Source organism: Syngnathus leptorhynchus, chromosome 2, assembly GCF_054491065.1.
Source record: "Syngnathus leptorhynchus isolate UIUO chromosome 2, UIUO_Slep, whole genome shotgun sequence".
Classification (NCBI taxonomy): Eukaryota; Metazoa; Chordata; class Actinopteri; order Syngnathiformes; family Syngnathidae; genus Syngnathus; species Syngnathus leptorhynchus.
In genome coordinates, this window is record NC_141196.1 from 222636 (window position 1) to 241927 (window position 19292).

General features: G+C 56.6%; 4 protein-coding genes across 9 annotated transcripts; 2 read left to right on the forward strand and 2 right to left on the reverse strand.

Moving 5' to 3' along the window:
* Window positions 1-102: 102 nt before the first annotated feature.
* Window positions 103-6765, forward strand: LOC147059831 (NACHT, LRR and PYD domains-containing protein 3-like). The gene is made up of 12 exons (XM_085935087.1): window positions 103-872; window positions 1093-1360; window positions 1553-3362; window positions 3433-3603; window positions 3670-3843; window positions 3915-4085; window positions 4157-4327; window positions 4399-4572; window positions 4644-4814; window positions 4886-5056; window positions 5123-5296; window positions 5609-6765. The coding sequence occupies exons 1-12, from the start codon at window positions 870-872 to the stop codon at window positions 5679-5681; spliced, it is 3531 nt and encodes a 1176-aa protein (XP_085791213.1). The 5' UTR covers window positions 103-869; the 3' UTR covers window positions 5682-6765.
* Window position 6766: 1 nt separating this feature from the next.
* On the reverse strand, window positions 6767-10435 carry zfta (zinc finger translocation associated). 3 transcript variants are annotated; one of them, XM_085935121.1, is made up of 5 exons: window positions 10147-10435; window positions 8679-9161; window positions 8206-8550; window positions 7747-8124; window positions 6767-7461 (listed from the first exon to the last, which is right to left on the reverse strand). In XM_085935121.1, the coding sequence occupies exons 1-5, from the start codon at window positions 10286-10288 to the stop codon at window positions 7022-7024; spliced, it is 1788 nt and encodes a 595-aa protein (XP_085791247.1). In that variant the 5' UTR covers window positions 10289-10435; the 3' UTR covers window positions 6767-7021. The 3 variants fall into 3 exon arrangements, with proteins under 3 accessions (XP_085791247.1, XP_085791237.1, XP_085791226.1); XM_085935111.1 differs by having other exon boundaries at window positions 7747-8544; XM_085935100.1 differs by having other exon boundaries at window positions 7747-8550.
* A 1089-nt stretch (window positions 10436-11524) lies between these two features.
* LOC147059833 (uncharacterized) lies at window positions 11525-19090 on the forward strand. Of its 2 annotated transcripts, XM_085932110.1 has the most exons (7): window positions 11525-11664; window positions 12319-13923; window positions 14309-14698; window positions 14923-14984; window positions 15433-15503; window positions 15575-15877; window positions 16181-19090. In XM_085932110.1, exons 2-7 carry the CDS (start codon window positions 12388-12390, stop codon window positions 16195-16197), a joined length of 2379 nt encoding a protein of 792 aa, XP_085788236.1. In that variant the 5' UTR covers window positions 11525-11664; window positions 12319-12387; the 3' UTR covers window positions 16198-19090. The 2 variants fall into 2 exon arrangements, with proteins under 2 accessions (XP_085788236.1, XP_085788245.1); XM_085932119.1 differs by lacking the exon at window positions 11525-11664 and having other exon boundaries at window positions 11673-13923.
* On the reverse strand, window positions 16067-19292 carry ecsit (ECSIT signaling integrator). 3 transcript variants are annotated; one of them, XM_085932175.1, is made up of 8 exons: window positions 19217-19292; window positions 18615-18714; window positions 17898-18252; window positions 17761-17825; window positions 17602-17688; window positions 17140-17349; window positions 16936-17041; window positions 16067-16868 (listed from the first exon to the last, which is right to left on the reverse strand). In XM_085932175.1, the coding sequence occupies exons 2-8, from the start codon at window positions 18705-18707 to the stop codon at window positions 16645-16647; spliced, it is 1140 nt and encodes a 379-aa protein (XP_085788301.1). In that variant the 5' UTR covers window positions 18708-18714; window positions 19217-19292; the 3' UTR covers window positions 16067-16644. The 3 variants fall into 3 exon arrangements, 2 of the variants coding, with proteins under 2 accessions (XP_085788301.1, XP_085788290.1); XM_085932164.1 differs by having other exon boundaries at window positions 17602-17825; XR_015068343.1 differs by having other exon boundaries at window positions 16720-16868; window positions 17140-17389; window positions 17602-17825.

Here is a 19292-nt window from a genome sequence, read left to right on the forward strand (position 1 = left end):
GCAATTGCATTTATTAGCCTGAATAACACAAAACAAAATATGGACAATAACGATGATTGATTGATTGATTGATTGATTGATTGATTGATTGATTGATTGATTGATTGATTGATTGATTGACGACCCTGGCCAAAGCACGGGAATCGTGTGCGTGCATTTTGGTTTGGCCATTGTTTGTCAACACTCGGTGTAGACTGGCCGAGCCACCCTACCTCGTAGCAAAGTGAAATGGAACGGAGTAGCAATTCTATTGACAATGTACTTTTGACATGTTTGAGACAGTCCACCAAAATCCCGGAGCAAACAGTTTCGTTTCTCTCACCAGTTCTACCAGTTCTACGGCTTGTTTGTGATGTAAAAGGAAGCTAAGCTCACAGTAATCATCTCTACTCGAGAAGTCGCGTCTTCTTTGGGAAGGAAGCGGCATAGGATGATAGCACCGCAAAGACCTTTTCCAATTGATCCAAAGCAAGACCACCTTTTGAAAGAGCGCGGTGACGTCGATCACCTAGCTGCGTGCCCTCAGCTTGTCGACGCCCACTAGATCTTGGGACTGGTCGATGCCCCGCCTCCAGCACCTCAAGCGAGGGGCGCTCAGCCTTGCTTTGGCGCCCCCTGCAGGCTGCTCCCAACGCTGCAAGTCGCAGCAAGAGCCACAAGAGGCAGGCAGGATTTCTTCAGAAACCGATTCATATGTTCCCGCCTGCATGGCTTCCTTCTCCTCCGGACGGGTTGAGCAAGAGCAAGAGCAAGAGCAAGAGCAAGAGCAAGAGTCTGAAGGACTTGTTAGCTTGTTTGGCGATTGCTCAGACGGTTCACTCGGTCCGCTTGTCGGTTATTCAGCTTTCAGTCGGTCGCTTTCTTGATAAATGGTCAGTTGTTAACTTTGATTGAAGTTTGGGGGTAAGGGGCAAGTTACTTCTTGAGGGAACGCAACGACAAGGAAACAAAGTCAGCAGCAAAGTCATTGATTGTCAAGCAGCCTCGTAAAATGAAAAAGCAGACTTTCTTATGGGAAATGGCGCCACCTTCTGGGCTTTGGGCGTGGCCGTCTGTTGTGCGAGAAAATCAAGGTGATCCCTTTGCTTTCAGGTTCATGCTTTGGGAAAGATGGATATGAAAATCAAGGAGCTGCTGTTGCAAACGCTGGAAGACCTGGGGCAGGAGGACTTCAAGAAGTTCAAGTTCTTTATAGATCTGCCTAAGAGCAAAACAGAAAAGGCAGACCAGACTGACATCACCCAACTGCTGATAAACACGCACGGCAACAACGCGGGAGAGGAGACCATCCAGATTCTGGAGAAGATCAACAACTACGACCTGGCCCAGAAGCTGCGCGACAACCTGGCGCTAATCATAGGTAAGGTGAACGTGGCTTCTGGTGGAGAAGGGGGGGGGGGGTTGGCGGAAAGCAGCTTACCTGAAAACTCTCAGGTGATACAAACGGTGGCAACAACTCTTGCCTCCTTCCTCGAGGGGAAGCGGCGGCACGGCTGCGGCACGCTTGCGGCCGGGCCTAAAGACCACACGGGATCTCCTTCTGCGGCCTCAGGTAGCATCTCCTCAGTGGATCGCAAGCAGATCGGCAAATCCAAGCGGGAGCTGCAAGACAACCTGCGGAAGAGCTACCTCACCGTTCCCGAGGGCAACACGGGGCACAGCCGGCGGGAGCCTCTGGAGGACGTCTACACCGAGCTCAACATTACCCGCGGCGTCGCCGGTCTCTCCGACAAGCAGCACGAGGTCCTTCAGATGGAGATGTGCGGCGCGGCCGAGGAGGAGTCCATCCAGCCGTGCGACATCTTCCAAAGCCAGAAGCCCCTTCGCACGATGCTCACCGTGGGCTTCGCGGGCGTCGGGAAGACCTTCCTGCTGCGCAAGTTTGTCCTGGACTGGGCCAGCGGGAGAACCAACACAGACGTGGACTTCATCTTTCCCTTCGCCTTCCGCGAGTTGAACTTGGAGGAGACGAAAAGCTTTTCGCTGGCAGAGCTCATCCGACTCTTTGCCTGGGAGAGCAAGGCCATCAAGAAGCTGGACGACATCTTGGTCAGTCTGCAAGAGTCGGGCAACCGCCACTACCAGTCCAGCAGCATCAAGATGTTGTTCATCCTGGACGGCCTGGACGAGTCCCGCCTCAAACTGGACCTGAGCGACGAGCGCAAGGTGGACCCGGACGTGACCCGAGCCTACCCCGTGGAGGTGCTCCTGGCGCATCTCATCAAGGGGAACTTGCTTCCCTGCGCCCGGGTTTGGATCACCACGCGGCCCCGGGCGGCCCACGACGTCCCGCCGCGCCTGGTGGACGGCAGAACCGAGGTGAAAGGCTTCAGCGACTCCCAGAGACTGGACTACTTCAGGAAGAGGTTCCCCGCCGAGGAGGACGTCATCAAGCACATCCAGAAGTCCCGCACCATTTTCATCATGTGCCACTTGCCCGTCTTCTGCTGGCTCACCGCCACCGTGCTCCGAGATCAACGGAAACACGGAAAGGCGCTGCCCGAAAGCCTGACCGAGATGTACACGGAGTTCCTGCTCTATCACCTGGACAGGTCCACGGAGCGAGACAGCCAGAAGAGCACGGAGTACGTCAAAGCGCTGGCCGAGCTGGCTTTTCGGCACCTGATGAAAAAGCAACAGATCTTCTACGAGAGCGACTTGCGGGAAAGCGGCTTGGATGACCCGCAGGGCGCAAAACACTCGGGAATCTTCACCGTGGTCTTCGAGGAGGTACCCCCGCTCCAGAAATACCACGGCCGCAAGATGTTTCAGTTCATCCACCTGACCGTCCAGGAATATCTGGCCGCTCTCTACGTGATGATGAGCCTGTTCCAGGACAACAAGAACGTGCTGGACGATTCCGGCCGGACGCTGATATGCCTCCCGTTGTTTTGGGAGCGGAAGCCGCTCATTCGGGTACACGAGGCGGCCATCCGCAAAGCCTCCAAGAGTGAGGGAAACCTGGACTTGTTCCTCCGCTTCCTGCTGGGCCTCTCCTTGCAGTGCAACCAGGACCTCCTGGGTGAGCTGCTGAAGGCTCCCGAGGACTTCAGACACGACAAAGCAGAAACGGTCCGCTTGATCAAGCGACGGATCGAGCGGAATTCTCCCGAGGGGAACATCAACTTGTTCTACTGCCTGAACGAGCTGAAGGACGAGTCGCTGCTGGAGCAGATCCAACAATACCTAAAAGGGGGGCAATTGTCCACCAAGGACCTACCTCCGGCCATGTGGTCGTCCCTGGTCTTCCTCTTGCGGGCTTCCGAGGAAGCCACGAGTTGCTTCGATCTCCGGAAATACGCTCCGTCCAAGAAGGGGCTCCTGATGCTGCTGCCGGTGGTCAAGGCTTCTCAAAAATCTGTGTAGGTGCCGTCGAGCCAGCACCTTGAACCGGTCGCGCACGTGTCAGCCCGAACCCTCTTGTCTTCTCAGGCTCGAGGGCTGCGAGCTGAGCAAGAAAAGCTGCAAGGCGCTGGCCTCTGTTCTAAGCTCGTCCCGCACCCTGAGGGAGCTGGATCTCAGCCAAAACAAATTGTGCGACGACGGGCTGGAGGCGCTCGCCGCCGGACTGGCAAAGCCGCAGTCGACCTTGCAAGTTCTCAGGTAAGGCTCTCCTCGAGCCAGCCCAGGAACCTTGGGCTTGTGTCAGCCGCCCTCTTGTCTTCTCAGGCTCCAGGGCTGTAACCTGAGCAAGAAAAGCTGCGAGGCGCTGGCCTCTGTTCTAAGCTCGCCCTGCAACCTGAGGGAGCTGCATCTCGGCCAGAACGACTTGGACGACGACGGGCTGGAGGCGCTCACCGTCGCCGGACTGGCAAAGCCGGAGTGCACCTTGCAAGTTCTCGGGTAAGGCTCTCCTCGAGCCGGCCGGCCCGAGAACCTTGGGCTTGTGTCAGCCGCCCTCTTTCTCTTCTCAGCCTCCAGTCGTGCAAGCTGAGCAAGAAAAGCTGCGAGGCGCTGGCCTCTGTTCTAAGCTTGTCCCGCAACCTGAGGGAGCTGCATCTCCGCCACAACGACTTGTACGACGACGGGCTGGAGGCGCTCGCCGCCGGACTGGCAAAGCCGGAGTGCACCTTGCAAGTTCTCGGGTAAGGCTCTCCTCGAGCCGGCCGGCCCGAGAACCTTGGGCTTGTGTCAGCCGCCCTCTTTCTCTTCTCAGCCTCCAGTCGTGCAGGCTGAGCAAGAAAAGCTGCGAGGCGCTGGCCTCTGTTCTAAGCTCGTCCCGCAACCTGAGGGAGCTGCATCTCGGCCACAACGACTTGTACGACGACGGGCTGGAGGCGCTCGCCGCCGGACTGGCAAAGCCGCAGTGCACCTTGCAAGTTCTCGGGTAAGGCTCTCCTCGAGCCGGCCGGCCCGAGAACCTTGAGCTTGTGTCGGCCGCCCTCTTTGTCTTCTCAGCCTCCAGTCGTGCAGGCTGAGCAAGAAAAGCTGCGAGGCGCTGGCCTCTGTTCTAAGCTCGTCCCGCAACCTGAGGGAGCTGGATCTCGGCCACAACGACTTGTGCGACGACGGGCTGGAGGCGCTCACCGCCGGCGGACTGGCAAAGCCGCAGTGCACCTTGCAAGTTCTCGGGTAAGGCTCTCCTCGAGCCGGCCGGCCCGAGAACCTTGAGCTTGTGTCGGCCGCCCTCTTTCTCTTCTCAGGCTCCAGTGGTGCCAGCTGAGCAAGAAAAGCTGCGAGACGCTGGCCTCTGTTCTAAGCTCGTCCCGCAACCTGAGGGAGCTGGATCTCGGCCACAACGACTTGTGCGACGACGGGCTGGAGGCGCTCGCCGCCGGACTGGCAAAGCCGCAGTGCACCTTGCAAGTTCTCGGGTAAGGCTCTCCTCGAGCCGGCCGGCCCGAGAACCTTGAGCTTGTGTCGGCCGCCCTCTTTCTCTTCTCAGGCTCCAGTGGTGCCAGCTGAGCAAGAAAAGCTGCGAGGCGCTGGCCTCTGTTCTAAGCTCGTCCCGCAACCTGAGGGAGCTGGATCTCAGCAGCAACGGCTTGGACAACGACGGGCTGGAGGCGCTCGCCGCCAGACTGGCAAAGCCGCAGTGCACCTTGCAAGTTCTCAAGTAAGGCTCTCCTCGAGCCAGCCCAGGAACCTTGGGCTTGTGTCAGCCGCCCTCTTGTCTTCTCAGGCTCCAGTCGTGCAAGCTGAGCAAGAAAAACTGCGTCTCACTGGCCAAGGCTCTGCGGTCCAAGCCCTCCCACCTCCAACAGCCGGACCTGGCCTTGAATGACCCCAGAGAGGAAGGAAAGCAGGCCTTGGAGGAGGTCCAAATGGATTCTCGCTGCAGTCTGAAGATCGAGCGGTAGGTTCCAAACATCTTCCGGGGCGCCGTTGAAGAAAACGGCTTCCAAAAAGTCGCTCGCGCCTAGCTCCGAAAACAGATTGAATAAAGTAGAGAAGCGCGCATGAAATCCACGGAAGGAACATTTGAAGCATATAAAGAGGAGATTTCTCCAGTTTGAAAGAAGACGGAACGAGACATTTTGGGATATGTGATGGACCAAGAAATGCTTTGATACTAACTTCATGTTTTGGGCTATATTGCCTGAATGAAGTGTTCAATGCATGCCTGGTGTTTTTCTCAAACGCTGAATGCTTGATTTGATCTATCCAGGGTGGATGATTTATGTGACGTCATGGCCGCCAGCCCTGGATCCTCGGAGAGACCTCTGAGCACGGACGGGTGAATGTGGATGCGAGCAGAAGCTCGTGAAGGATCCGTTTCCCTGCCTGGAGCGTTCGGCTGAGGCCGCCTGCTGTCCAAAAGGAAAGGGCAAAGCCTTAGTCGCTTGATTCTCCGAGCAATGAATCGCTATTTCCCCCTTTCACGTGTGCTCCTGTCACTCTCCTGCCATCCACACTCGTGATGCTTGACCCTGCCTCCGCTTCCTCGCATAATTTGACCTGCTGACGAGGGCCAATATATATATTAACCCTCACCCTAACCCTAATATATATATATATATAGATATATATATATATAGATATATCTATATATCTATATATATACAGTCATCCCTCCTACTTCGCGGCTTCAACTATCGCGGCTTCGCTATATCGCGGGTTTTCAAAAATGCGGAAATGAATTATTTTATCGCAGAAATTTCATCATTTCACGAGGTTTCGCGGCCACTTGAGTTTCTTCATTTTCCTTTAATAATGATAGCTTACGTTTAAAAGTGAAATGAATAAATTAAAGAGTCAGTACAGTATACTTTATCGTCACATGTGACTTCAGGGCGTTCTCGCTGTTGTATATTTTGGACTAACTCATGTTCCGTAGTGGGAAAACCCCGGATGTGGGAGGGGGAGCTTCGGGGACGTTCAGTGTCGCGATGTACGGCCAGTGAACTGACTGTGATGAAAGGAATAAAGCAGTACCCATCACGTCGTTGTCCGAACCGTGCTTGCTACATCAGAACCTGGAAAATAGTAAAGATATAACACTCTCCACCGGCGGTGGCCTTCATCTGGACATAGCAATACACTGTTAGTCTCGTCGCTAAGGCATGAATGCGGAGCGCACAGTCCATTGATATGAAAGTCCCCTAGCGGCGAGCTGGTTGATGTCAGCGATAAAAATAGAATATCTTCCAAGAATAGCTCAAAAAAATCTAGTTTCTATTTCGCGGAAATTCCCATTTCGCGGGTGGGTCTGGAACGTAACCCCCGCGAAGTAGGAGGGATTACTGTAATATATATACACACACGCACGCACGCACACACACTTTTTTGGGGGGGGTAGAAAGCCAAATAAAGGTCATGAGCGAAGCCTTTGAATGTGATTATCTACTATTTGACATTTTTTAATAAATTAACAAAAAAGTTTTTTTTTTTTTTTAAATTACGAGAAATGTGCAGAATTTTAAGGAGGGTGTATTGACTCCATTTTGGATAAAGCTCTAAGATTGAAGCAAGCCCTGCACGTACTTTTGCAGATGCATTGGGAAGGCTTTCGGAGGAGCGTTCCCTCCCTCCATCTGTCGTGGAAGCTGAAACAAGAGCAGCCCGAGCCCCACTCCCCTGCCTAAGTGGCAAAGCGCCCGGTGTCTGTGCGGGCGTGATCCCGGGACAGGAAGCAGTCGTCGGCGTGGACAAAGCTTTTGGCGTGGCGCTCGTAGGACAGCGCGGCGCGGCGGCGCTCGCCGTCTCCGTAGCGCAGCGAGTGCGCGTGCACCTGCTGGATGTGGCGCTTGATGGTGCTCACTTTCAGCGTGGCCAGCGCCGCGCCGCACACCATGCAGATCAGCCCGTGGCGTCGGCAGTCGTAGTCCATCAGGAAGTCCCGGCGCCAGCGCACCTGGTAGTTGCGCCGCTGGTCCTTGCCCGGGTAGTGAGTGTGGCGCAGGGCGGCGTCCTTGCTCGTGTCCTTCGCTCCTCCATCCTCACCCTTGTCCTCTTCTTCTTTCACCCAGCGTTTGGTGTCGAGGGAGCCGTCCTCGTTCGGGGCGTCGCTCGTGTTAATTTCTGCCGACCGGGAAGCAAGCGCACTAAGCCTCGATCGAAAAAACAACAACAAAAAGGAACATCGTGGATCCGGAAAGTGTTTGCAGCACTTGACTTTTTGGACCTTATTTTCTGTTCTGGCCCTTAACATCCTGCGCATGTGAGGAAGACAGCGGAAACTGTCAATCTCAAATTTGCACTCGTCCGAACAAAAGAACCGCCTTATATACGTACGTCCATATATTCTGCGCTAAGGTGACGGACGAGTAATGGGGAAGAAAAAAACCCGCCCGCTCCCCAACCCACCGTCTTGTGCGAGGATGCCGTCGGCACAGTACTCTTTGGTCCAGGCGGCGGCGGCGGCTTCCCGCTCCTCCTGGCTCAGGCTCAGCGTCTGGGGATGGCATTGCTGGATGTGGCGGCGGAAGCTGCGTACTTGGGTCCCGCGCAGCACCTGCGAGCACACCATGCAGTAGACCCGGCGGCCCCGGGGCCCGTACGCCACCAGGTAGTCCAGGCGCAGCTGCCACGACTCGCCACAGGCGCCGCGGCGCCGCTCCGTGCGGGCGGGGCCCGGCCGCACGGCATCCGGGCCGCCGCCTTGGCCGATCAGACCCCCGGACGGCGACGGGTCCCGCTCGCCTCCGTCGTCGGCCTCCGACTGGATCGAGCCCTCCGACTCGTCTGTCGCGGTCAATAGAGGGAAGTCAATTGTCGGCAAGTGTCTGCCGACAAAGCGCCCGCCCCTGGCGTAAGCGGTCTCACCGTGGGCCCGGGCCCAGGCCTGCAGGACGCAGTGCTTCTGCCGGGAGGTGTAAACCAGCGAGTCGGGGTGGCGCTGGAGCACGTGGCTCTTGATGTGGTCCAGGTGCAGCGAGGGAAGCTGGCCGCCGCACAGCATGCACAGCAGCCGGCCCGCGTCCGCCTCGTACTCCATCAGGAACTCCTGGCGGAACCAGGCGTGCAGCGACGCGTTCAGGTAGCACTCCAGCGTGCGGATCTCCGCCGCCGCCGCCGCCGCCGCCTCGTCTTCCGCATGGCCGGCGTCTCCCGCCTCAGGCCGGGGAGAGAGGTTCCTTCTCTGTTGCACTTGGGACTCGGCCGCTGCGGCTCAGGTGGGACAAGAAAAAAAATCAATCGTTCCTTTTTCAATACTGTACGTGTAGATTTAAAGCATTGTTTTTAGAACGGACGAATAAAACAACCGTCGAAGCCATTCGTTGACCGGGCGCACTCACCGGCAGCGTCGGCCTCTCGGTCCCCCCGAGGTGAGGTCTGGACGGGCGGGGCGGCGAGGCTCAGGTGGCTCTCCCAGCCCGAGCGGATGACCTCCTTGTCGGCGGCGCTCCACAGCAGCGAGTCGGGGTGCTTCTGGCGGATGTGGCGTTTGATGGTGCTCAGCTTGAGGGTGGCCAGCGAGCTGCCGCACACCATGCAGATCATGCCGTGCCGCAGCGGGTCAAAGTCCATCAGGTACTCGCTGCGCCAGTACTCGTGGTAGTAGCGCCGGTGGTCGCGGCCCGGGATGCGGCTCAGGCCCGGGCGCGACGCACGCCGCACTTTGCGTCCCGACGACGGACCGGGCGCCGGCGACAGGATGGGGGGCCGGTCGGGACTCTCGCTGATGCTCCAGTAGCTGGTGCCCGGCGATCGGACGGGTCCCGCCGAGCCCTCCTCGGATCGGTCTCGGGAGGCGTGGCCGTTGGCGAGTGCGTCTTCCGCTAAGAAGACACAACCAACGCGCTTGGACTCATGTTCTCCACTGGGTGGAGCTCAGGGATTTTCGAGTTGACAATGCAATGTTTGATTGGAACAACAGCAAATTTTTATCCGGTGTGGCTTTGTGTGTGTGCCGCGCATTATTATTAATAATATGATGAAAACCTGACTGTTTCTTCTGGGATCAAGCTAACCGCTTAGCTTCTGACTTTTCCCCTGTAGTGCCTCCACTATCCACTGATGACGTTTCCCCAAAACAACCCTTCTTTCTTAAATACTGTAAATTATTATTATTGTTGTTGTGATAATTATTCATATTATTATGACCAAAACCTGACTGTTTGTTCTGGGACCAAGCTAACCAACCAACCAACCAATCAACCAAGCGGTTAGCTTCTGACTTTTCGCCTGTAGTGCCTCCACTATCCACTGATGACGTTTCCCAAAACAACCCTTCTTTCTTAAATACTGTAAATTATTATTATTGTTGTTGTGATAATTATTCATATTATTATGACGAAAACCTGACTGTTTGTTCTGGGACCAAGCTAACCAACCAACCAATCAACCAAGCGGTTAGCTTCTGACTTTTCGCCTGTAGTGCCTCCACTATCCACTGATGACGTTTCCCAAAACAACCCTTCTTTCTTAAATACTGTAAATTATTATTATTGTTGTTGTGATAATTATTCATATTATTATGACGAAAACCTGACTGTTTGTTCTGGGACCAAGCTAACCAACCAACCAACCAATCAACCAAGCGGTTAGCTTCTGATGTTTCCCCTGTAGTGCCTCCGCTGTCCACACGAGGGCGTCCGCGCGCGCCGTAGCGCTGTTAAGCCTTTGTTTACAGGAGCCCACACAGACTTTCGGGGCCAAGCGGTGTTGGTATTGTCCCACTGACAATGGCCGTGGCTTTGACAGCAGCCACACACACATGAAAAGCGTAACATTGACTTTCTCTTTTGCTCAACGTCACCTCACCTCCCCAGTCGCCGTGGCCGCGCGCCGCCTCTCCCTCCTCCTCGTCCTCCTCCTCGTCCTCGTCCCCGCGTACGGTTAATGAGAGCGGCTCCGGCCGAGCCTGCTCGCAACGCCGAAGCTCGGCGTCGGCGGCGACGTCCATCCCGCGCTCGCTCCGGTTCCGGGACGTGTCACGCGCGCAGGAGCCCGTTGGGGACACTCATCTGGCATCGCACGGCAGCTCCGACGACTCGCGTGTGCGTGCGTGCGTGCATGAGTGCGCGCGACCCTGTCAATGTAAACCTACCCCCCCCCCTCTCTCCGCCCCCCCACCTTTGCTCTCTCTCTTGACAAGTTAACTTTTCCTCGGGGCTCTCCCTTGGCGTGGAAAAGGTGCAGCAAAGGCGTGAGCGTGGGCCTCCAGTCGCGAATTTCTGAAGCTCTTGCTTGTCTTAAGGGTGGGGAGCCGGACGAGGGGCCCCTGGGGCTCCTTAAGGGGCTCCTGGGTAAATTTAAAGAGACAGTACCCGTGTCCACGAGAGTCCTGGAGCACTGTTGCGTCATCACACGTTTGTCAGGCCGGCCGTTAGTATTCGTATCGGGCGGCATGGTGGTCGGCGGGCGGGCGGCATGGTGGTCGGCCATGGTGGTCGGCGGGCGGGCGGCATGGTGGTCGGCGGGCCGGCGGGCCGGCGGGCGGGCGGCATGGTGGTCGGCCAGCTGGTTTGCACATCTTCCTCAGGGTTGCAAAGGTTGTAGGCCTGCCCGTGTGCAGTTTGCATGTTCTCCCTGTGCCTGCATGAGTCTCCTCTGGGTACTCCAATTTGCTCCCACGTTCCAAAAGCACGCGCTTGACCGCTCCAAATTGCCCGTAGCTGGGTGGCCACGTGTGGGAGTGCGAAGTGTTCTTCGTCACTCTCTGTGCTGCTCGGGAACCGGTTCAGGGTGTCCAGTCAGCTGAGATAGGAAGCTGAGGATTCCTCGTGAGGTGCAGAAAATGGATAGATGGATGTATTTGCTACATAAGCGCATTTTAATAGATTTTATAGGTATCTCTTTTACCTAGTATTGTAATATTTACATTCCAAATTTCATTTCATGCACACGTTTATTCCATTTTTTAGGCACACACCTTTTAATATTGGATGTAATCGTGTTTATTCCTACATTGAATACACTTTATTATTTAACCAAAACAAAAAAAATCATAAAGGGGCTGTAAAAGTACATGGATTCTATTCATGACTTAAATTCTACTTCTGAGAATATTTGTGAGTACGTATTTTCCCCCTAAAACACCGAGCGAGACGCGCGCGCGCGCGCGCACGTAATTGTGGAGTAGGTCGGGGCCAGTCAGTATCCGGGTCCTGTGCTTCGTTGTCAAGGCAGCCACTTCCCGGCCGGCTAACTCGCGCGCGCTAAGCGACCGTGCACCGAGTCCGACGCGGGCGGACCGAGTCCTGCGCAGGCTCTCCTCGCATCGACACGGGGGGAAAAAAATCCTCAGCTCCCCCGGGGCTAAAGTAACTCGTCTACAAGGTAAACGATCGAGCGTGCATGCTTTCACTCTCCGTCCTCCTTTCCGGCGCTCGAAGCCGCGCAGACGAAGACAAACGACGAGGACAAGCTAGATGTCCATTGTGAGACTCGCGCGTGCGGCCTCGTTCGTTCGTTCCTTCGTTCGTTCGTTCGTTCGACGCCTGTCCTAGTAGTGTCCCCGGCCGCCACCTCTTTTGAACCCGTCGTTTCTTCGCCGCTGTGGAAATGGGACATTTTGACGGCCGGCGGGTAGAACGAAATCAGTCCGGCCGGCCGGCCGGCGGGGGCACATTTAAAGAGCTAGCTAGCATCACCATGGCGACGACACGTTGGAAGGGCTAGATAGCCAGCCAGCCAGCCAGCCAGCCAGCCAGCCGTGTGTTGCAATTGCTCCAAGCCCTCCAAACAAGTCGAAATGAAAGCAGTGAGGATAAGAGATTCAAGAAGAATTTATTCGCCATGTCTGAGCGTGCTAAACAAGGAATTTGACTTCGTTCCAACCACCGTCTTAAAACGAGGAAGCCATCTTACCAACATTGAAGGCAAACTTAACATGGATGAAAAAAACAAGAATGATTCGAATGGACTGCAATGCTGCGTAACATTCCATCCAAATTGATATTGCACAGAAACATTCCCACATTGACTGCACAGGTCCCGACGGCAGACGGACGGAACCCATGAAGGACTCGGCGGGACGCCATCTTGTCGCTTAACGGCAGGATGCCCACGGTCGAGACGGAAGTCGACTCGGAGGCTCCCGAGTGGGACGGCGGCGCCGCCGCCCCGTCCACTACCGCTTCGTCGGCTCGCTCGGCTAAAACCACTCGGACGGTCGGGACCATGACCGACGGCGGCCGGACGCCGTACTTTGTGCGGGTTGAAAGCCAGCGCACGTCGACAACGGAGAGTGAGAGCGAGGAGGGTCGAGTGGCCCGTCGCCGGGAGCGCTGGAGGCTGAAAAAGCGAGAGCAGCGGGCCAAGATGGCGGCGAGGCTCAGCGAAACCCAGGAGAAAGTCACACCGGTGATAACCGCGTCCGCTCACTTCCTTTTTCCTCACGCCGACCGAGGTGGGCAAGCCCGAACGCAGAGCTTGCGCAAGTCCGCACAAATAGCCATGGAACGGCCTCCGAACGGCGCGCCGCCGCCGTCGAGCCTCCCTCGGCGGCAAAAAGTCCAATGCCTGTCCGTGCCTCCGACGGACGCCGCCGGTGACACTCTGCAGCGGAGCGTCGCCAAACAGAGAGAGTACTGGCGGATTAAAAAGCAGGAGCAGCGGGCCAAGATGTCCATGGAGGCCAAGGTCCGGCTCAAGGAGAAGGACTCCCTGATGCGCCGAGTACGACGTTACCGAAACATTGTGAAGGAGATGAGGCGGGCCCGGGTGTGGGAGGGTCGCCCGGGGACCATCGGCGGCTTCGTCGAAGAAGACGGCACGCTGTCCGCGGCGGGCATTCCCCGGACCAACCCGCCCCTCGGCGGCACGGCCGGGAAAGACGGCCACGCGGTCGGAGCGCCCGGCCGAAGCTCAGAGCCACCGCCGCCCCGGTCTTGCAGTCGCCTCGCGCGTCCTCGGAGCCAGCGCGAGGCCGGCTTTCCGGCCGCACGGGTCGCTCGGCCCGCCTGCGTCAGGAAGATGCCGGTTTCGGATCAATCGCCGAGCGAAGCCGAGCGCTTGGCGAAGAAACGAGAGTACTGGAGGGTGACGAAGCGGCAGCAGCGGGCGGCCCGCCTGAGGCGAGAGGGGCCTCGGCTCGGCCCGCCGCTCCAAAGGAACCAGGGCCCGAGGCCGGTGTCGGAAGCGCCCGTGTCGAAACGGGAGCCCGACCTTAGTCCCGCCTCGGAACGAGGCGTCGCTCCAGATGTCAAGCCTCGGCTCCCGGAGGCCGAGCCTGACCCGGCTTCGCCCGCCGACTGCCCGGCGGCGACCACTCTGCTGGCGGTGGCCTCCATGAAGAAGCTCCTGGAGGAGTCTCTGAGCACGGCCAACGAGGTCCGAGACCAAGGGCCCGGCGTCGGCGCCAAGGTGAAAGCGGAACCCGAGCGCTCGGAGCCCGACGGGACGGAGGTCGCTCTGGTCCTCCGAGCTCAGTACCCCGATGGCGTCCCTCGGCCTTGCCCGAGTGCAGACGGGAGCCTGCAGAAGAAGCGCGAGTACTGGAAGCTGATGAAGAGGCAGCAGAGGGCCCGGCACAAGGAGAGCCAGCGCAAGGTCGGCGCTGGTCGTGGCCGTGGTGCTGGCTTAGGGAGCAAGCAGGTGGGACGCAGGCCTTCTCTCTCCTCTTGGCACGCTGGCCTTCTTTCACCCTGGCTCTGAGTCTGTCTGTCTGTCTGTCTGTCTGTCTGTCTGTCCGTCCGTCCACTGTGTTCATTTACGGCTGCATGCGTTTGTGTGGCTGCGCGCGTGGGACGCTGTCCGAGCGTACTCGTCTGTGCCTTTCCATTAGCTGCGCCAGCCGGTCTGTTACCGCAAACATCCGATGAAGTCTTTGGACAAAAGACGAGGTTACAAACTCGTTTCTTGACAGTTCCTCAGCTTCTCCACCGGTCCCAGGAGGATAATGATGATGATTTCTAAACCCCAAGCGGCATTTTGGAGCCTTGACTTTTCACGTCATCCGTGTGTGTTTGTTGCCTCGCAGGCCGCGCCTCTGGCCCCCGTAAAGGTGGCAAAGATGCCAGCGAGGGTTTCCGCCGCGCTGCTCCGAGCGCCCGGTAACCCTCCCGTCCGTGGCGACGGATGCCCCGCAGCAGAGCCGGACCCCGCTCTCCCCACTCTGAGACCCCCGCAAAAGCCGCTTTCCGGCCTCACCCTGCTGCTCCCCGTCCGGCCTCCCGCTCCTCTGAAACATTCGTGGCCGCCCGGCGCGGGCCCTCCCAAGCGCCGCCCCGAGGAGTCCGAGGAGGACTTTGTGAAGCGCAAGCGCGAGTACTGGAGGATTAAAAAGAAGGAGCAGAGAGCCAGGAAGTGTGTGGCTGACGAGGGCGTCGCTCGCGGGAGGACCTGGACGCCACCCGCTCGCAAGCTCCAGGTAAAAAAAGTCCAGCGAGGCTCGCTTACTCCATCCAGTAGGCCAGCTGGGTTCTTTGCCGTGGCAACGGCAGACACACCCATCTCTAAGGCCTTTCCCAACCGCGCTGGCTAGGCTAGCTAGCCACCAACGGTGACGAGCCATGCTTTTCTTTCTTTCTTTCTTTCTTTCTTTCTTTCTTTCTTTCTTTCTCTCTCTCTTTCTTTCGATCACCCATCGCACAGGGTTTTTGTCAGCGTGCCATGTACGACGAGCCTTCGAGTGACGCGGAAGAACATCTCGTCAGGTAGGAAACCCGCATTTGCTTTGGACCTTGTTCCTTTGATCTCGTGAAAGACGCGACGTAGGAAGAAATGACAGCCCGGAACTCTGGTCTGCGTCTTGACCTGCTAGTGGGTTGCTATTTTCACACAAGGTGAACAACATGCCTCCGTCCGTCCACTAGAGACATTTGGCCCTTTTGACAATCTTTTGCCCATTCAAGACCGTCAACTACCATATTTTCCCAACTAAAAGTCGCACCCCTGGCCAAAAACAGCTGGCTGTAGTACGGAAAACACGGTACGTAAACGCTGCACTCGGAATGATGCGCTTGCTCGCACCTTTTGTCTATTGGGAGGCGGGCGGTCCCATCCGAGTGCAGCGAGCGGCGCGGAGGTGGAAAAGGGACTCGCGATTGCGCTCGCCCGTCCATGTGTATCGTTCTGCCCTTGTTCTGTTCTTTGCTTTCACAGCAATTGGGCGGACACCGGCACTTGGTCTCAGGGCGCCGCCGCCGCCGCCGCCACACCGCCGCCGCCGCAAGGTAACACGGCGGCAGACAGGAAAAGACTCATTTGGGAAAACAAAAATAACATCGGTCAACCGTGTCGCCAGGTGAGCCGCTCGGCTCGGCCGAGCACCCCCCCGGCGAGGAAGTGTCGGAGGCCACGTGGAGGAACACCTACCTAATGAACTACGAGCCGCTGGACCGGCTCCTGGTGTGCGTGGCGTGCGGTGAGCTGCAGCACTCTCACAGCCTGGAGGGCGTGCTGGCGCACATCCAGGAGGCCCACCCGCACACGCGGGCCCTGGAGCCCGCCCAGCGCCGCCGCATCCTGGAGGCCTGGGACGAGCAGGTGTCCCGGCGCGAGCGCTTCTTCACCAGCCAGCTCCAGCGGCGCCACGCGGCTCTGGCAGGTAGGTAGGCAAGCTCGTCTCGGTTTGGCGCCGACTGCCAAATTGATCGATGACATCGCGGCCCATGCTGAATCCATTTTTGTATAGATGAAGGAGTAGAATCGAATGGCGTCATTGTGGCGCTTTGCTTCGTTGCAATCGGTGCAAAAAAAAAATCATTATTTGAGGAAAATCGGAAAGAAAAAAATGGAACAAAAGCAACGAGCACTTGGAACGTCGCTTTATTTGTTCATTTCAACCCCCTCGTGGGTCGCCCCGGTTTACGACAACTGCAATGAATGATATAGCTGTTTTGTTCGACAGAGACTCACAGGAACTGAAGTGCCGGATAAAAGCAACTTCTCCAAAAGACATCTTCAGGTATTCGTGTCCGTTGATCCCGCCAAGCCACGGGCAAAGTCGCTCGGAGCCAACGTGATTTTGTAGCCAAAGGAGAGCGGAGGGAGGGATGGAGGGAGGCAGGGTAGGTAGGCCCTTTCATTTCAGCACAAAGTGCAACGTTTTCTTCCCCCGGTCAGCATCTGGCAGGCCAGAGAGCATTTCAATGGATTTGGCACTTGCCGACTGATGCCTTTTGTTCTGCAATTAAATCGTCTTTTTGGTCACTCTGGGACAATTTCTTTTCGGGGCAGTGAAATTTGTTCTTATGGGGCACGTCGGCTTTGGCCTCTTGAGTCTTTTCTTGCCGTCTTCTCCTTCCCAAAAGTTGAAGACTCCATCCGTCCGGGTTTGAGAGAAGGCGAGGGCAGAGGAGTCCGCACGCTCAGTCAGTTGGCGCTCCTTCTCGCTTCCTCGGTGACCTCGGGCGGCGTCTCCGTACCGAGAGACTCCTCTGTCGGCCGCTCCCTCGGGGAGGCGGCTCGCAGACGGAACAGGGTGGGAATCCGACCCAGGATGGGGTTGCTCTCCTGGAGACCGGAGATCCACCGGTTGAGCGTGGCCTGGTCCCCCTGGCTGGTCATGCACATGGCGAAAACTGGACCTTCATCCACTAGGGGGAAAACACACACCAAAAGTCAAGTCACCAAAGAGTTTCCCAACCCAAACGTCTTGCTTACAGTCTTCAACATCTAGAGTGTCCATGTCCCCAAGGTCCCTATCTAAGTCCAAGTCGAGTTGCAGAGGGTAGTCAAAACAGCGCTCGGGATCGTAGGGCTCCTCCGCCTTGGGAAGGAAGGAAAAAAACAAAAAAAAAAGAAAGAAATATTCCATTTCAGTTTGTTGACGCGTGCTGGCGAGCAGCTCCGGCCGGCTCCGCTCACCTTCTCTTCGGGCGGCGCCGGTTCGGCCCGGAGGACGTAGTAGTGAACGCACGTCTTCCTCAGCCACAGCGGGAAGGGCCCCTCCACCAAGACGGGCCTGTCGGGGTCGTGCGCGCCGAGGAGCTCCATCTGCTCGGGGCTCTGGATGCCCACGATGTGCGGCGCCGCTGCCGTCTGCTCGCCGCTCTGGCTCACGTCCGTGCGCGCCATCTGCTGACGAGATCGGAGGTAAGACGATGGCCACGCTCTCCTGACGACTCGTGGGGATTTGAAAGAAAAAGAAAAAAAAAAGAACTTCAGTCCCAAATATGTACACTTGTGCTCCAAGAATGTAGTTTTGGGGTCCTGTCGCGCGTTTTGGTCGGCGAGCCATAAGGGATGCCGTCGAGATGACGACAAAGTCCCGACCCTCTTTTGCCGGTCTCCCGTTCCCCTTTACGATTTGAAACGGGCGGGCGTCACCTGGTAAACGGTGACTCGGGCATCCAGGTCGTTGGCGATCCGCTTCAGGCTGAAGCGGGCCAGGTCCACCGGGTCGGCGGGCAGCCGCTGCGGGACGGGGAAGGGGTTGGCGTGTTTGAACTTGGGGAACCAGTACATGATGCGCTGGTACTTTCTCACAGGGTGGCCCTTGTCGCCAAAGATCCGCACCAGCAGGACCTTGGTTTCCACGTTGGGCATGACTCCTGGCCAAAGCAAAACAAAAAACCCAGCCCCATTCAGACAGTGGCTTTGAGCGAACCCTTTGTCCCACGCACCGTAGTTCTCCATTTGCTCCAGCAACTGCACGGCGCACTCCTGCTGCCGAGGATAATGGTTGAACATGCGCTGGATGAAGTTCCTGGGCACAAACACCTCCTTGGGAAAGACGTCCAGCAGCTGGTTGTAGACGGCCAGGTCGCGCTCCACGCCAAACTCGGGCATCTTCTTGAGCGCCGCGTAGATGAACTCCACGTGGCCCCGGCGCCTCACGTCCGCCTCGGTGAAGGCCCGCAGCGCCTCGGCGAAAGAGGCCTTGTTTTTGTGCTCGGCGGCGAAGGGGTCGCGGGCCACCGCCGTCTCGGCGCCCGCAAAGCCGGCGGGTGTGTCGTTACTGCGGAAGCGCCCCAGCGCCTGTGGAACGTGGTTGGAGCGCTCATCCAAATGATGCGACATTCTTTATTGCAGATATTTCATCTTGGAAGTTTAGACGTCAACGCTGTGCTTCAATATAGCAAAAATGCACTTGAATTCGGACATGGATAAAAAGTACACAAGAATCCATTCTTAAAGATGAAACGGAACGTGACGGATTCTCCCGTCGATCCGCCGGATGAGTAGACTAGAGCACTATGCAATGTACTCAAATGTTAAAAACGGAATCATGAACATTTCCAAAAATGTGTTCATGCAATATTGTATTCTTATAAAGGCGTTGGTCATCTCTGACCTTTTATTCCCCAACCAAAACCAAATCATTCGGACTGCTGTCTTACCTGACGGTGCTGTGGACTGCGTAGCAAACTGGGCCGAGCTGCACGGTAGACCGACTGGCCCACAACTCGGAGCAGGCAGCGGGCGCAATGCATGGTACAACTGCAGTAGGAAGAAGACGCATGACGCTCAACCTCTCTCTCACATGCTCTTGTCGTACGCTCATTTAAGACAGATGATTATTTGGGTTGCAAAAGCACACTCAGCGTCAACAACTTCGCCATTTGCGCGCTGTATTTAGGAACTTTGAACCATTGACATTTTTTTTTCCTCCTAAATCTTGCTTTAACTTCGCAAGCAGCGCTGCGTGCCTTCTCAGTGCGATATGTTTATTTTCATACGTTTCCACCTCACTTTTATGCAATACTATGCATTTTTCAATCGTATTTGAAGCGCGGTGTTCTGCTTGCAAAATGCATGCCATTGCGGACAGTGTCTTAGAATAATATATACATGTGAAGAAAACCGGAATACATCATTTATTCGGATGCTACATCGTGGTTGTCATGTGGATCAATGTTAAAAACAAGCTAGTACAGTGGCGTTTGCGTGTACTGCATATATTCATCAAACGAATGCTTTGCTCGCTCGCTCGCTCGCTCACCGTCTCCTTCAAGTTGCTCTCTCTGAGTGTCGCCGTGTAGAAATTTCGAGCGACTGACTTCCGGGTGCTCATCAAA